Genomic DNA, 18,348 nt, shown 5'->3' with positions numbered 1-18,348 from the left:
ACTCACAGAATGATGGTGGAACGCAGCAGGCCAGGCAGCATCTATAGGGAGAAGCGCTGTCGACGTTTCGGGCTGAGACCCTTCATCATTAGCGCTTCTCCCTATAGATGCTGCCTGGCCTTCTGTGTTCCACCAGCATTTTGTGTGTGTTGCTTGAATTTCCAGCATCTGCAGATTTCCTCGTGTTTGCCTGTCCACAATGATTCTTTGAACATGGCTTAGTTCACTGACTCAAAGCAATCCTGTAGTCGCTCCACTGCCTCCCATGATCACCTTTCTATTATCCTAATCTCTGGAGCTTTGCCTGATTTCAGGGAGGAGAAAGACAGACAATTGATCTGATTTACTGAAATACGGTCAGAGTATGGAACAATAGGCATTCCTTTTCTTACTAAAACAGTGGGCTAGTGTGTCATGACCTCTGGTGCTACAGATTATGTGCGGATGGTAATTGGCAGGGTTTTCTTCAAACAAGCCTGGTTGAAATGCATCAGGATGGACTGTTTCTTGTCTGGAGACGGCATCATGCAGTATCTCAAGTGCTTGACTATAGTCGGCCACTGGTGGTATGTAAACTGCGGTCAAGATTATGGAGGAGAGCACCTTTGGTAAATAGAATGGTCAGCATTTGATCATTTGGTGCTCAAGGTTGGGTTCGTCAAACTGCTGGCTCTGAGCACCACTGGGAGTTTATCATGAAACACACACCACCACCTTTTGTCTCTTCCAAATCAACGATTTAGACCAGATGGTAAATCAAGAATCCTTCCGGTTTGATCACTGTATCTGGCGTGCCTGGAGAAAGCCACGTCTCACTCAGAGACAGAACGCAACAATCCCCCATTTCTCTCTTATAGAGCAATCTAGCCCTCAGATCCGCAATATTGTTCTCCAATGATTGCACATTTGCTAACAAGATGCTAGGTAGATGGGACATCATTCCTCTGCATTTCAGCCTGGCTTTGAATCATCCTCTTCTGCCTCTCTTTCAGCCATGGCAATGAACCTTGGTCCGTTAAAGGCGCCGTACCTGCTTGGTCCACTGAGTTCTTCAGAACATTATGAAATCTGTCGATCATTTAGTTTATTTAAAAGTACATTGCTTAGAAGGAACTTAAAATAACAGTGGGAGTAATTGAAAAGAGGCATATTTAAAAGTATTGTCCACACAGCCCACGGAAAGCCTCAGTGGTTCACTAGCATTGCATTTTGAAGGTGTCCTCAATGCCAAGGAACCTAGTGCCCATGATGGAGCTGGCTAGTTTTACAGCTTTCTGCAGCTTTGTCCAATCCTGTACAGAGGTCCCTCTGTAGCAGACAGTGATCCAACCAGTTATTATGCTCTCTACAGTACATCTGTAGAAATTGTCGAACGTTTTTGGTGACATGCCAACCCTCCTGAAATTCTTAATGAAATATAGCCACTGTTGTGCCTTCTTTGTAATTGCATCAATACGTTGGAATCTTTCCACTGCCAGTCCCTCAATAAGGACTTGTGTGTGTTCCCCTGACATCCCCCACCTGGTTCACAATCAATTCCTTGGTTTTACTGACATTGTGTGCAAGCCTGTTGCTGTAACACCACTCAAATCAGCTGATCTATCTCACTGCCATACGTCTCCTTATCACCATGTGAAATTTTGCCATTAATAGCTGCCATTTGAGAGGAGCCTCGCCACGCAATCATGGGTGCAGAGAGAGAAGAACAGTGGACTAAGCATGCATCCTTGAGGTGTGCCAGTGTTAATTGTCAGTGAGAAGATGCTATTTCTGATCCACACAGACTGTGGTCTTCCAGTGAGGAAGTCAGGGAATTCAGTTGCAGAGAGAGGCACAGGGGCCCAGGTTTTGGAGCTTTCTGATTAGAACTGAGTGTGTTGAATGCTGAACTATAGTCAATAAACAACAGCCTGATGTAAATATTACTATTGTCCAGGCAAACCAAGGCTGACTGAAGACCCTGTGGGATTGCATCTACTCCGGATTTATTGTGGCAATAGGCAAATTGCAGTAGGTCCAGGTTCTTACTTAGGCAGGAGCTGGTTATAGCCATGACCAATCTCTCAAAGCACATCATCACAGTAGATGTAAGTGCCACTGGGCGATAGTTGTTGAGGCAGCTCACCTTGCTCTTCTTGGACACAGGTAACACCGCCACCCTTTTGAAGCAGGTAGGAACTGCCAACAACAGCAGAGAGAGAGATTGAAAATGTCCTTGAACACTTCCGCCAGTTAGTTTTCATAGGTGTGTCTGAAATGACTGAAATTATAACCTTAGAGGTAACAACTTCTGTTAAGTAATATTAACAGCATACATAAGTAATAGTCAAAAAGCCTTCGGCTTTAACACACTCAGTTAAATATTAACCAGAATCTTTATTCCTTATTTCTCAACATATGTAAAATGTTAAAAAAAAGTCTGAACATTCTTTTTCATTAGCACTGGCATTTAAAGAAAGAATGTGGTAATTCAGTTTGAAGTATTAAACCAGTTTGATGTCAAACAGTATGCTTGAACACTTATTGTAATAGGATCCAACAGTAAAGAAACATAAAATAAAACAGCAAAAATGATGAATAATTTAAATTAAACTCAGGTCCTGTTCCTTGTATTTGGCATTCTGTGTTGCTCATATATATATGAAGACAAATAATACCATAAGACATGGCAGCAGAATTATGCTAATCTGCCCATCAAGTCTGCTCTGCCATTCGATCATGGCTGATTTATTTTCCCCATCAACCCCATTCTCTGCCTTCTCCCTGTAACTTTTGAACCCTTACTAATCAGGAACCAATCAAACTCTACTTTGAATATACCCAACATCCATCTGTGACAATGAATTCCACAGATTCACCACCACCCTTTAGAACAACATCTCTGTTCCAAAGGGACATTCTTGTCTTCTGAGGCTGTGCTCTCTGCTCCAATATTCCCCACTTTTGGAAACTTCCTCTCCAAGTCCACTGTCAAGACATTATAGTGTTCAATAGAGTCCTAGATAGCACTATTAAAAAAATCCCCTCCATATCCACTGTTTGCCTTCTGCCAGTCAGCCAATCTTCTATCTATGCCAGGATCTTTCCTATAATACCATGGGCTCCTATCTTGCTTAGCAGCCTGAGATGTGGCCTCTTCTCAAAGGCCTTCTGATAATCCAAATCAACAACATCCACTGACTCTCATTTGCCTATCCTGTTGCTTCCTCAAGGAATTCCAGCAGATTTGTCAGGCAAGATTTTCCATTAAGGAAGCCATGTTGACTTCAGTCTATTTTATCATGTGCCTCCAAGTATCCTGAAAACTCATCCTTAAAAGATGGACGTTAACATTTTGTCAATAACTGAAGGCAGGCAAACTGGCCTATATTTTCTGTCTTTTGCTTCCCTCCCTTCTTAAAGACTGGAGTGACAATTGTGATTTTCCAGTATGTCAGAAACATTCCAAAATCTACTGATTCTTGAAACATCACTACTAATGCCTCCACAATCTTTTTACCTATCTTTCAGAACTCTGGGGTATAGATAAATAGATAGATACTTTATTGATCCCAAAAGAAATTGCAGTGTCACAGTAGCATTACATATACAAATATTAGAAGAGAAATAAGAAAGAATCAAAAACTAAGTTACCTCAAACAGTCCAACAGGAGGGGGTCATCACTTCCCCGGCTATAGGTTGACTCATTATAGAGCCTAATGGCTGAGGGTAAGAATGACCTCATATTGTGCTCTTTGGAGCGTGCAATTGTCTTAGTCTATTTACTAAAAGTGCTCCTCTGTTCAGCCAAGGTGGCATGCAGAGGGTGAGAATCATGGTCCAGAATTGGTCTAGGATTTTCCATAGGGTCCTTTGTTCTACCACAGCCTCCAGTGTGTCCAATTTCACTCCTAATGCAGAGCCAGCCTTTCTAATCAGTTTTTTGAGCCTGTTGGTATAGGCCATACTGATGTCATTGCCCCACCAGAACACCACATGGAAGATTGTACTGGTAACAACAGACTGCTAGAACAAGCAGTCTACCTCCGGCATCCTCCAAAGGAGAGTCTCCTCAGGAAGCTGAGACAACTCTGGCCCTTCTCGTGTGCAGCATCTGTGTTGGTGCTCCACTCAAGTCGGTCATATGGTGTACCCCCAGGTACTTGTAGGTCCTTACCACATCCATGTACTCACTATCAATAGTAACAGGGAGCAGTACAGACTTGATCTTCCTAAATTCCATCACCATCTCCTTTGTCTTGCTGATGTTGAGCCACAGATGATTCAGCTTGCACCATTTGACTAAGTCCTCCACCAAGGTCCTATATTCATCCTCCCATCCTCCCTTTATAGACCCAGCTATGGCTGAGTGATCAGAGGATTTCAGCAGATGACATAACTCAGTGTTGTATCTGAAGTCCAAGGTATACAGAGTAAACAGGTCGGGAACCAATACAGCCCCCGTGAGTCCCCAGTGCTACTTATAGCTATGTCCAACACACAGCTCTGAAGCCACACAAACGGTGGTCTGCCAGTCAGGTAGTCCATTATCCAGGATACAATGCAAGTGGCAACATGCAGTGAACAGAGCTTTTCCCCCAGCAATGAGGGCTGCATGGTATTGAAGGAACTTGAGAAATCCAAGAACATGATCCTCCCAGTGCTGCCTTGCTTATCCAAATTGGAGTATGGTCTGTTAAGCAGGTAGATGACGGCATCTTTGACTACAATGTGCTCCTGGTAGGCAACCTGCAGGGGATCCAAGGGCTGATCTGATGAATGGTCGAAGGTGAACCAGAATTAGCCTCTCGAGGGTCTTCATGATATGTGACCAGAAGATAGTCATTCAAGACTTTCGGTTGGCCCTTCTTGAGTACTGGGAAAACACATGATGTTTTCCACACAGTTGGGACTCTTTCCAGGCTGAGATTCTGATTTAAAATGAGCTGGAGAACTCCACACCGCTGCTCAGCACACTCCTTCAGGACGTTGGGGGTTCACACCATCTGGTCCCGATGCTGTATTGTATCTAATTTTCCCCAGAGCCCTTCCCACCTGCTCAGTAATGAAGGTGAGTCTGTGGTGACTGAGGAGTTGGTGGAAGTTGGGGGTTGGGGGAGGCGAAGATCGGGACAATAACAGTTGGTATGTAGAAGTGTGGATGGTCGGTGCAGAGCAAAAAGGGCACGTAGATAGTGCTAGCCTGTGTTGTTCATCCACATGTTGAACTGGAGAGGGCAGGAGGGAGCAGAAAGGAGGGGAGGCATTGGTGCTGAGGGAGCATTGGGTGCCTCAGCAGTTGGACTGGTATGCTGAGAGGGGTGTGAACAAGAGGACCATTGTCAAACCTATTGAAGAATTGGTTTAACTTATTAACCCACTCATGGCTGCATTCCGAGGCTCTACAACTAGGCTGATTGAAGCCAGTGATATTCTTCATGCTTCTCCACACTTCCTGTGTGCTATTCTGCCCCATCTTGTTCTCCAGCTCTCCTCTTTAGCCACCTTGATCTTCTCTTTAGCTCACTGCACAAGTTTAAGTTCCTCCCTGCCTCCTGATCTGAAGGCTCTCTTGTTGTGGTTGAGAAGAGCCTTTAGATCACTGGTGACCCATGGTTTGTTGTTAGGGATGCAGTAAGCAGTCCTTGATAGTATTACAGAGTCCACACAGAACTTGATGAAGCCAGTGATGCAATCAGTAAGTCTATTAATGTCCTCCCCATATGGTTCACAAAGCACATTCCAGTCAGGAACCTCAAAGCAGCCCTTCAAAGCCTTAATGGCTGCTGGAGATAATTTCTTTATTATCTTAATGATGGCTAGCTGGTGTTGTACTTTGGGCTTATACAAGGGCATGACGTGAGCCAGGTTGTGATCTGATCTTCCAAGTGGGGGAGAGCTGTGGAACTCTATGCATCATCAATATTTCAGCTGGTCCGGGTGACTTACCTATCTTAGACTATAAGACCATAAGATATAGGAGCAGGATTAGGCCATTTGGCCCATCGAGTCTGCTCTGCTGTCTTTAAACCTTTTCGCTTCCCAAGCACCTTCTCCTCAATAATTACCTTGCCCAACAATTATATCTGCCTATAACTTACTTGGAACTTTGTGTTTTCCACAGCAAAGAGTGATACAAAATACTTATTCAGTTTGTCAGCCTTTTCTTTGATCTCCGTTGCTCCCTCTCCAGCACCATTTTCCAGTGGTTTAGTGTCTACTCCTGCCTCCCTTTTACACTTTATATATCTGAAATAAATTAATATCATCTTTAATATTACTGGCTAGTTTACCTTCATATCTAATCTTTTCTCTCCTTGTTGATCTTTTTAGCTTCCTATTAATTTTTGTTATATTGTATGTGTTCTCTTTTGCTTTTACTGCTTTTGACATCCCTTGTCAGCCATGGCTACCTCATCCCATCTTTAGAATGCTTCTTATTCTTTGGGATGAATTGATCCTGCATATTTTGAATTACTCCTTGAAACTCCAGCTCTTGGTGCTCTACCATCAGCCTGGCGAGAGTCCACTTCCAATAAAATTTGGCCATCTCTTCTCTCATGCCTCTGTAGGTACTCAGCTGTGAGACTCATAATACAATTTTAGCTTCACCCTCTCAAATTGCAAGGTGAATTCTGTCATATTATGATCAGTGCTTCCGAAGGACTCTTTTAGGCTCCTTTATCAAATCTTCCTCAACAGCAAATGTGGAATTTCCTTGTCTCTCATGGGCATTTTACATACTCCCTGTCTTTGTACCCATTCCAAACTAGGTTTCTCAATCTATCTGCATATTGAAATCCCCCATTTCCAATTTTATCTGTCATTTCTATCTCCCATTGTAATTTGTACCTTACATCCTAGTTACTATTCGGAGATCTGCATATAATTCCCATCAGGGCTTTTTTTTTTTATCACCCTTGCAGTTTCTTAACTCTATCCAAAGGGTTCTGCATCTTCAGATCCTATGTCACTTCTTTCTAAGGATGTAATATCCTTTTTTTTTACTAACAGTGCCATTACATTTCCTCTGCACAACAGTCTGTCTTTCCAATGCAATGAGTATCCTTCAATGTTATGCTGTCAGCAGTGATGTTTTTTCAATCACAACTTTGTGATGTCATACTGTACCTGCCAATTTATAGCTATTTTAGAAGTTCATCTACCTTATTTTAGTAAACTCTGTGTTTTCAATTAAAATACATTCAGTTTTGTATTCGTCACTCTTCTCAATTTTGTCTCCACGTTACTTGAGGATAATATTTTAGATTCCTTTCTAAATTTTCTGTCTTATACTTTATTCTGGAGACATCAGTAACCTCTCTTGTACTCTCCCTCCCTTCTACTTTATCCATCTTGTTCCAAGCTGTTGAACCCATCCACCCTGCTATTTAGTTTAAAGCACTATCCACAGCCCTAGTTATGTGATTTGTCAGGACCTTAGTCCCAGTATGGTTCAGGTGAAGCCCCTCCCTTCCCAATACTGGTGCTAATGCTCTACAAAGTCAAACCCACTTTACAGACACCTATCTTTGAGCCATGTATTTAACTCTCTGACCTTACTAATCCTATGCCAATTTGCAAGTTAACAATCTTCATGGTTCTGGGTTTTAGTTTAGTCCCCATCTGCTCAAATTCCCTCAGCCGAACCTCTTTCCTTGCTTTTCCTACATTGTTGATATCTACATGGGCCAAGACAACTGAATCTTTCTACTCTTACTCCAAATTCCTTTGCAGGTCAAATGAGATGTCCAGTATCTGGGCACTAGGCAGACAATAAAACTTTTGGGACTCTTGATCTTTGTGACAGAAAATTGTGTCTTTCTCCTTTACTATGCATCTTCAAATACAACTGGATTTCCCTTCTCATTCTCCTCTTGAATGGCTTCCTGAACCTCAGCGCCATGGTTAATTTGCATGGCTTTCCTAAAGCCCCTACTCCCATCGTCACAGGGAGCAACAACCTCAGACCTGTTGGACTGGCTTAAGGGTTGAGACTCCTCTAGACTACCTCCTGACCCTCATTTCCTGCCTCACTCACAGTCACACCCTGTTGTCCCTAACCACAAACCGATTTTGAAGTTGTTAATCTAACAGGCGTGATTACCACCTGAAACATATTATTCAGACAACTCTCCCCTATTGTGATGCATCACAGTGTTGAAGCTCAGATTCCAGGTCACCAACTTTGAGCCTGAGTTCCTTGAGCAACCATTACTTGTTGCAGATGTGGTCACCAGGAACGACAATGGGATCCACCAGCTCCCACATCATGGAGCCACAACACTTCACTTGGCCCTGCATCCCTACTATACTTATTTAGTTGTAATTTGGTGTCTTTTTCATTTAACTATTATTAAAATGGAGTACAAATGAGAAACAGTATATAACCTTTCCTTAAGGTATAATTCATGAGACCTGTGGGACATTTCTATCCTGCCCACCATAGTGAATGGTAAAATGCTAAAAATACTTCACTATTTGAAACTGGTACCTGATTGATCAAAACTTCCCATGGTAAAATGCAATCCTTTAATAGCAGTTCATCTACATGTTCATCTACAGTTCATCTACATGCCCAGTCATATCAGTCATTGAAAGGCTTGTAATTTTTCTGAATGTCACTGAAGAGTATCCAATAAATTCTGCCATATTTTTAATTATTCATGATCTTAATGATCATAAGATATTATAAAAATTTAAAACAATCAGGAACATGTAAAAAAATTAAATTAATCTACATATAATTATTGAGTGATTAAGTAAATTTATAATTGATTCAAAATTAATTCCAAAATAAATGCAAATGACTCGGATTTCCTTCTATCTTTAGCTGCCATTCCCTTCTATTCAAACGAATGATGTTGTTGAAGCTATGCCAGTTTAAACCTGGCTCAGGTTTAGTACCTAGATTTCTGGCAGGAACACAGAGCAGCCAGAGGAAGTTGGTATTCTGCCACTGGAAACCCTGGTGAACCAGAATTATGAACAAAAGGCCCTCTTTAAGAATGCAGCAGAAAGTTCACCTCCTGCAGCTCTCAAAAATGACTTGAATTTTTACGTTGGTTCTCTTACTAAAAGTTGTTCAGTTCTGGAGTAATTAAACACGTTCGACCTCTTGGTTCAGTTTCAAAGCCAAATTTGAATAAATTCCGATACCAATAATATTTATGAATTTTTTGACTGTTTGATTGGAATTTAAATTCATGAGTTTTAAATTATTAAGTCAATCTGAAATAATGTTAAAGTCTATGTTTTTAATAGAACCCAGTAAATGCTCCCGAGTTTTTGAAAGAAGATTCGAGTGAACTTTTAGGGTAGTGGCCTTTCATAAGAATAGAAATGGAACTTTTTAGAGACTCAAGTCACCACTGATTTTCTCTGTTTCTTCCTTCACAAAAAAGTCCCAAGCTATTGAGATTTTTTTCTGATTTCAAGCAATAATATTATTTTGCCCTAGAACCAATATTTTACCAGGAACTTTGCAGAAAATCTAAATGTTGCTAGAATATTTTCAAAGAACATTAAATTCATATGGTGGCATAATAATATTGATTACTCTTATTCCAAGATTCGATTTACTCACGTAATTTGCTTAGCCCACTGGCAGATTTTTGCTTGGCTGACTATCCAGGGTAACTTACTGTATATATATCCCCAGGAACAGTGAGGTGAGATAGAAGTAATGTGATGAAGATTAGCTAAATTTGTCACATGTACACTGAAGCATCAAAACATATGGTAAAATGTATTGTTTGTGACAATGTCCAGCACAGTCCAAGGATGTGCTGGGAACAGCCTGGAAGGGTCGTCATGTTGCAGCACCGATATAGCATGCCCGCATCTTACTAAGCCATTCATCTTTGGAATGTGGACCACTTAGAGGAAAGTCATGTGGTCACAAAGAGAACATACAAACTCCTTGCAGACACAGGCAAGGTTTTTAAACACCAATTGCTAGCACTGTAAAAAGGTATACTATCATGCTCCCCAACATCAAGATCTGGGATCGGTGTTTATGGATTTAATAATCCAGCTGAAATTCAAGCATGGAAGAATACATCAAGTTCAATCTAAGCATTTAATATCAACTAATATTTAGTCAAAAGTAACAGGATTCATATCAGAAAATAGTTATTTAAAATAAATGAAACTGAGTCACATCATAAAAGACTGAAATGTCTTTGTATTCAAACATTTATTCCAGTTGGAACACATTGACAATAAACTGAATCTGAATAATATAATTAGCACTGATGGTATAATGCTTTGTAAATACTTGACATGTTTGTATTTTGCATTATAACTAATCCCCATCCATATTTCCAGAAGCAGGTGTAATTTGTCTAATTGTATCTTTGGAGCATTAAAACGGGGGAATGCAAACTGATAGAATAGATGTTTTCTTATTTAGTATCATTGTAGAAAATTGAATTGTTCTCTGTACAGCATTTATTAATGTTCTTTAATTATTGAAATTATATTGCATTTTAAAAATATATATGAATCTTTTCTTATTGCACCATTTATTCCCTTGCAAACTGCCCAACAGTCTTTGAAAACTGAAGAAGCAGCTGCCAAAAATGACGTGCAAAAACTTCTGGAGATAAGCCAGAAGCAGAAGTGAGTGATTTACCTTTCATTATTGTGTATGAAAAGAGCCTGTGGTAAGTGTGTAGAATATATTGGTAATATTATTCATAATTATAGTGTTACGTATGTTCCCAGATTTAAATAATCGATCTATCTTTACTCCTATTGTAACTTCTTTGGTTACCAAGCATCTAACCCCGTCAGACTAAATCATATGCCAGTGAACTTGGTTTTAAGGGAAGAATTCTGATTTAAGATTTATAATATGATACTATAGTCTCATACTGAATCCTAACTTATTATATTCTCTCTCCTACACTTATGATTTCAATATATGACAGAGCACATCAATACAGTAAATAGGATATTAATAAATGTATGGGATTGCATTGGTTTCCTTATTTTCTTCATTTCTTCAGTAAGTGATGTGCATATTTTACAGAGTGATAGCACACATTATAAGCTAATAAAATTCAGATCTTAAGTACTTCAACGAAACCAGACAAATTTTTCTTCATGCCACTTATAGGCAAGCCATTGACATTTTGGCCATCGACACTCAATTGCATAGAACAATGAAAAATGTCAATGATGAAATGATGGGTGGCATAAAGACAAATTTGTCTGATTCTGTTGGGACTGTTGGTTGTGCTCTGAATTTAATTAGTCTGCAATGTCTGCAATTATCCTATAAAATCCATATATTTTTCAGTGAAGGAATAAACAAAACCATTTGAGCCTTTTGAAAACAAAAAAAGCTATTAAAAGATGGAAAACACAAGAGATTCTGCAGATGCTGGAAATCCAGAGTAACACACACACAATGCTGGAGGAGCTCAGCAGCTCGGGGAGAATCTATGGAATGGAATAAAGAGTTGATGTTTCCATTTGAGACCATTCTTCAGGACTGGAATGGATGGGGAGAGAAGTCAGTAAGTAGGGGAAAGGAAAAGTGTACCAGTTAAAAGATGATAGATAAAGCCAGGTGAGGGGTGAGAGGTAAGTGGGTGAGGGTGGGGATGAAGTGAGGGGCTGGGAAGTGATAGGTGCAAAAGGTAAAGGGATTAAGAAGAAGGAATCTGATAGGAGAGGACAGTGGATCATGGGTGAAAGGGAAGAAAGAGGGCATCAGAGAGAGGCAATAGGTAAGAGAGGAGCAAAGAAGTGGTAAGGGGAGAGCCAGAATGTGGAATGGAACAAGAAGCAAAGGAGGTGGGAGAAATTACCAGATGTTAAAGAAACTGGTGTTCATGCCATCAGATTGGGGCTACCCAGACGGAATGAGGTACTGCTCCTCCAACCTGAAAGTTGGGTTTAGAAGATGGATTAGATCTTGCACATATTTATAGCTTCTATATAAATAGCCAACCAAATCAGTCTAAATCATATGGCGATCATGTTTCCAATCTAATAACACATGCTGGCAAGATTTTCACCATGTTATCGCAACTTTGTCAGTAGTAAGTTTTCTATGGACAGTATAAATATGGTTTCTAATGGAAATTTATTCTTATAGAAATCATTGTTATATACTTAAATAATCCCAACACTCATGATTTATTAGTTTGATTGAATGTTGGGGATAATATTCCCAAGATAGCTAATCAGAACACAGCACTTATTTCCTCATTTTCTATTAATCCCATAGACTCCACACACAATTACTAATGAAAACTCTTGCACAAGTACCAATCTGAGGAAGGAATAGAGCTGACCATTAGTTGTCCAAGTAAATTCAAATACCGAAGATTTGAATGGCGGAAGACTGAAATGCTAACTAGAGTAGCATTAGAGTTCCAACTACATGACTCTTTGAGATATGAAAGTAAACATAGGATCCTTAGGGAAATGTAACAGATTATCAGAAAACAGGAAACTAAAGGACCCTTCAATAAAAAGCCTAGAGATAGCTTACTCTTCGAAATGACTTGCTTGAGTCAATGGGAACTTATTCAGAGAAGCGTCAGGGGAGATTGGAATATTGAGACCACGGGTGCGGCTATCCGAGAGCTCTGCACAAGTGATCGCTCTCCCTCTCTCTCTCTCTCTCTCTCTCTCTCTCTCTACCGGTTCCTGAGTAGGGTGAGCTCAAATAATCTTTGCTTCAGACTGTCACAACGAAACAGCAGTCTGTTCATTTCCCCCCTCACTGTGGAAGGGGTGACACTTCTCTCTCTCTTGTTCGTGAGGGGGAGAGTCTGTGGCACGTTGAACTGTTGGGTGAATGATGTTTTTTCTTGGACTGCAGATCATGGTCTCTTTAGGGACCATGCTATTGCTTGCTTGGTGGGTGGTGGGCCCTGATGCTTCCTGCTGGAATGCGCGGTGAGATTTGATGCTTTGCTACTGCTTGTGCATGGGAGGGAGTCAGGGGGTTCTGGGGTCCTAATGTTTTTCTGTCATTCATTCTTTGAGGTTTTTCTTCTGTTTTGTGGATGTTTGTGAAGAGTAAGAATTTTAGTTTGTATACTGTATACGTTATCTGATTATTAAATGGAACCATTGAACCATTCAATGAATGGCAGTACTCTGTTTAATGAGAGAGAAATGAAGTTTGAGGAGGTCAAGGTTCTTGTCAGGGATAATATACAGTAAATCTAGACTCAAACATTTACCTGATTCCAGAGTAAAGTGGAATCGTAGTCTCTGAATGTAGTATTCCCAGTTGAAAGCATGTAATCTTTACTTTGAAAGACTTAACATGAACTATTTCTAAATATAAACAGAAATGCTCAACACATAGACAGCAACAGAGGAGAGAGGAATTACGTTAAACATTTTAATTAATGATATTTTACTGGAAATGGAAAAATTATTAAAAAAAGATAAAGAGGATGTTTTGAGAGAGGGAAATGCTAGAACAGTTAATTTGCAGAACTAATAATATAAATGGGAGTAACTAAAGAATTGAAATGCACATCCTTTGTGATTAGGAATGAAAGTAATAATACGTGAAATGACAGAAGTGTTTCTGTCCTGTTAATGCAATGTTATCTGATACCTAAAGGAAGGGTGATGTTGATTACTGAACTCACAGCAAGATTCAGTTGTACAGCACATAATGTCAATTTTACAGAAAACAGTCTATTTAAAAAGCAGAAGAAGCTGAACTTATAGAAGTGAGTAACAACAAATTGTCAATAAATTCAGTGCAATTTCACCAGGAAAAAAGTGATTGAGGATAGATATACGCTTGGAAAATGTACATCAGTTCAATCTGACTTACACCAACCCAGTCAGTAACTCTGACTGACAATGGAATTTCAATCTTCCTTTCATTGCCTTGGATAAACACTGTTATGATGTGGAGTCTTGATAACCTCCAGAAGTCTGTAAAGATGCAACTTGAAGGATTCTTAAGCTTCATTAGACTTCTTAGCCCCAGGCAAGGTCAAAATCAAAATCCAAACCAGGACCAAAGGGCTTGAGTTTGAGAAGAAAGGTAAGAGTCAATATCTTTGGCATTAGAAAGGGAATTGGGAGCCCTGGTAAACAGAAGTCAATGGGCATAATAGAGAATAGTAAAAGCAATGTCATATCTTGCTGAAAGAAAATTGGTTGTAGTTGTCAGAGGTCAATCATATCAGTCCTGTGACATCACCATAGGAGTTCCTCGAGCAGTGTTCTATGCCTTGGCAACTTCTGTTGTTTCATCAGTAACCTTCCATCTGTCATAAGGTGAGAAGTAGGGGTGTCTGATGATTCCACAATGTTCACCTTCATCCACAACCCATCAGCAGAGAAAGCAGGCCATATCTGCATGCAGTAAAGCCCCAGAAACATTTTGGCATGGGCTGACTAGTAGCATGTTACACCCGTGACACAAACTGTCAGCTATCAACAAAAAAAGAATCTGCCCACCTTTGTTTTTCAATGGCATTCCTGCAGCTAACTCTGTCCCCATTTGCATCTTGGAGATTTACAACTGAGTAGAAACTCAACTGAGGATGGAACAGTGGCACAGAAATTAGTCTTGTTGCTGCATGACACTGTCAACTTTACTCAATCGTGACTTTAGATGCTGGTTGTGTGGCATTTGCAGGTTTTCACTATGCACTGGTCTCCCAAAGATATCCAGTGGGCTAATCATCCTCTTCACAGTGTTGATGACATAGATGGATAGGAGCTGGTGAGAGTTAATGGATTAAGTTTTAGATTACTGGGGGAACTGAACTGAAGTATTTACTAAGAGCTGGCATAGACTTGATGGGCTGAATTTTAAGGAAAGATGAGATACAAAATACTACAAGAACAGATCCCAATGAAGGGACCCAGCCTGAAACTTTGTTTATTCCCCTCCATTAATGCTGCTTGGTGTGCTGAATGCCTCCAGCATCTTGTGTGTCACTATAGATTTTCAGCATCTGCAGGATCTCTTGTGCTTAGAGCAGGTCAAAGCCTGGGCATCCTTTGGCCGATGACATATTCTGATATCCTAAGGTCTTTTCCTCCAAATACAATTGAGGAGCATGATGGAATGTTCTCCACTTGCCTGGATGAATATAACTTCAAAATCTCTCTAGAAGAGCGATACCATCCAGAGCAAAGTATCCCTCTTGATTTTCATCCATCACTGCCATACGGGTGGCTGCAATGTTTACCACTCAGTGCACCTATTTGCCAAGTCTGTACCAACAATGCATCTAAACCTGTAACTTTTGCCAGCAAGAAGGTCAAGGGTAGGAGAACATGGGAACACCACCACCAGCCGATTCTCTCCAAGTCTCGCACTAGCCTGTCCTTGAAGTATATTGCCAATTCTTAGTCACTTGATCTAAATCCTGGAACACTCTACCTGACAGTAAGTTAAGAGCATCCTCACCATAAAGAGTGCAGTGCTTTAAGGAGATGGCTAACCACCACATTTAAAGGACGTAATGATGTTTGATTAGCATGGACCTTGTCATCAAGGGACATAACCCATATAAAAAGGGTCCAAAAGAAGTATGGTGTAGAAATGAAGCAGGGAACAACCTGGAGTCAATGCTTTAGACAGAGTGGAGGTGTTTCACAATGGGATCACTAATTGTCTGTTTATCTAAAGAAGAAAAGATTGTATTTTGACCCATGAAGACCAAGTACCAAATTGTAAGAGATACAAGTAAGTGTCTTAATCACTTGGACAGAGAACTCAAGATCCAAGATGCTGGGAGATATAAGTGCAGCTGATGTACAGTAACTTCTCCAGCTGCAAGTGTGGCGTTCTAGAGCACCTCAAAGCTAGGTAAAGCATAAGCTCTAGTAAATTTCTACAGATGTACCACAGAGATCATTTTAACTGATTGTATCACCAGCTGGTATGCAGGGGCCAGCTGCAGAGGGTTGTCAACTCAGACAGCTCCACCATGAGCTCTAGCCTACCCAGGATCGAGGATATCTTCAAAAGATGATGTCTCAAAAAAGTGGCCTCCATCATTACGGACCATCACCACCCAAGACATGCCCCCCTCTCATTCCTACAATCAGGGAGGAGGTACAGGAGCCTGAAGACACACATTTAATGTTTTAGGAATAGCTTTTTTCCCTCTGCCATCAGATTTTGAATAGACAATGGACGCATAAACACTACCTCACTATTTTGCTCTCTTTTTGCACTACTTATTGTTGTATTCTTTATATTCATGCGTACCATGGGTTACTAATAAAGAAACATCTTCTGGAAGAAATAGAACTTTTATTTAACAACCACCACCATGTGTTTACAATACCATCTTCCTGATCTTTCAATCATTCCTGTGCATACTCAGAACTCTCTCCAATCACGTTCTTACACATTATATCACCACATCTTCCTTTCCTTAAAAAGAAAGACGATTAGCAATATCGACCAGAGCAAATGCATAATTTAACATGTCTCTATCAGTTTATGAACATGAGAAGACCTTTTAAGTGGTTCACACAGTTCTTGTGTTTCTTTGTTATTTCCATGTTTTGTCCGGTCTGCATCAGTTAACTGAAACTCTGAAGTTGGCTCTTTCTTGAGGTCTTTGCGATTTCTTCTTAACACTGCTCCTTCTTCTGTTTGGACCATGTATGATCTGGGTTGTACTTCTTCAAGTACTGTAGCTTTCTGTGTCCATGTGTTCATTTTGCCTTGTATCCTTTCTCCTTGGTGCAGTTCAAGTAATGGATGAGAACATCTGTCAAAGTATATGTTCTGCTTTGCTTTGCATTCATCTTTCCATCTTTTCACTTGTTCACCTCCCTCTGTTCTCAGAAGGCTCTCATCTATTGACAGATTGGATCTCAAACAGCGTCCCATCAAGAGCTGAGCAAGTGAAAATCCACATTCAAGTGGAGTACTGCGATAGGCTATCAAAGCTTTATAAAAATCACCTCCACTATCTTTTGCTTTGTGCATCAGTTTCTTGATAATTCCTACCGATTTCTCAACTGGTCCATTGGACTGAGGGAAAAATGGACTAGATGTTATATGAACAAAGCCCCATTCATGAGCAAAATGTCTCATGCATTCACCATTGAATTGTGGACTATTGTCTGTGAAAACTTCGTCAGGTATACCATGTCTGGAAAGAACTGATTTCATGCATGTAATTACATTCTCTGCACTTGTTCTGCTCAGACCACACACTTCGGGATACGATGAGTAATAATCTGTTATTAATAGATAATCTTTGTTGTCAGTTACAAAAAGATCAATGCCTACCTTCTGATAAGGTCTTTGAGGACTAGGATGTGGATGCAGTGGCTCCATGGAATTGCTAGGTTGGTATTTAAGGCATATTTGACAAGAACACACCAATTCTGCAATGTGTTGATTTATCCTGGGCCAAAACATCACTTCCCATGCCCTTCTCTTACATTTTTCAATATCTAGGTGGCCTACATGAATTTTCCCAAACACTTCTTTTCAGAGACTTTTAGGAATCACAATTCTGCTACCTTTGTACAATATCCCATCCACAACAGAAAGTTCTGATCTGTGGTTCCAATATTCTTGTATCTCTGAGGTACAGTCATGCCTATTATCTGGCCATCCATCCATCCATCACCTCTTGTATTACCTGACTGAGAATTTTGTCCTTCTCTGTCTCAAGATGCAGCAGTTCCAACTTTTTGGGAGCAAGAGGTACAGTCTCTATGATCATAGCAACAAATGCCTGAGCATCAATAGCATCTCTGTGACTGTCTTTTGTTGTTGGAACCACAGCTCTGGAAAGTGTGTCATCCATGTACATGAATTTTCCAGGTGTGTGACACATTCAATACATAACTTTGCTGTTTGATCATCATTCACTGAATTCGCAAAGGACAGTCACTTAAGGGTGTGCAAAACAACGTAATCAAAGGCTTATGATCAGTTTCAACATCAATAGATTGTCCTGACACAAACTGATGAAATCTCTGGCAAGCGGACATAATGCTGAGCAATTCTTTTTCAATTTGGGCATACCTTGTTTCTGGGTCGGATAATGAACAAAATGCATATGCCACTGGTAGCCATTCCTAATCATGTTTTTGGAGTAATACTGCTCCTAAGGCTTCTTGAGATGCATCACATGAGATTTTGATGGGTCTGTCAGCATCATAGAATCTCAACACAGGTTCTTTAGTGAACACTTACTTGAGATTTTGCCATGCTTTCTCCTGTTCATGATTCCAGCTCCATTCATTTTTCTTTTCTGTTAGCTGCTTCAACGGAGCAAGCTGTTCCAAAAGATTGGGTATGAATCTTCCCAAGTATTTGACCATTTCCATGAACCTTTGAACATCCTTTTTACATTGCAGTCTTGGCATGTTCTCAATAGCAGAAA

At 40.3% G+C, this 18,348-nt stretch overlaps 1 protein-coding gene across 2 annotated transcripts in view; it reads left to right on the top strand.

Moving 5' to 3' along the window:
• Nucleotides 1-18,348, top strand: part of luzp2 (leucine zipper protein 2) — a 405,480-nt gene that overhangs the window by 204,504 nt on the left and 182,628 nt on the right. For both annotated transcript variants that reach the window (XM_073049725.1, XM_073049724.1), the window contains exon 3: nucleotides 10,533-10,603. In XM_073049725.1, coding sequence (XP_072905826.1) covers nucleotides 10,533-10,603 — 71 coding nt within the window. The remainder of the gene's footprint in view (nucleotides 1-10,532; nucleotides 10,604-18,348) is intronic.

Source organism: Hemitrygon akajei, chromosome 6 (assembly GCF_048418815.1).
Source record: "Hemitrygon akajei chromosome 6, sHemAka1.3, whole genome shotgun sequence".
NCBI classification, from domain to species: domain Eukaryota; kingdom Metazoa; phylum Chordata; class Chondrichthyes; order Myliobatiformes; family Dasyatidae; genus Hemitrygon; species Hemitrygon akajei.
The sequence above is the reverse complement of the archived record's forward strand: the minus strand, read 5'-3'. Positions and strand labels throughout refer to the sequence as shown.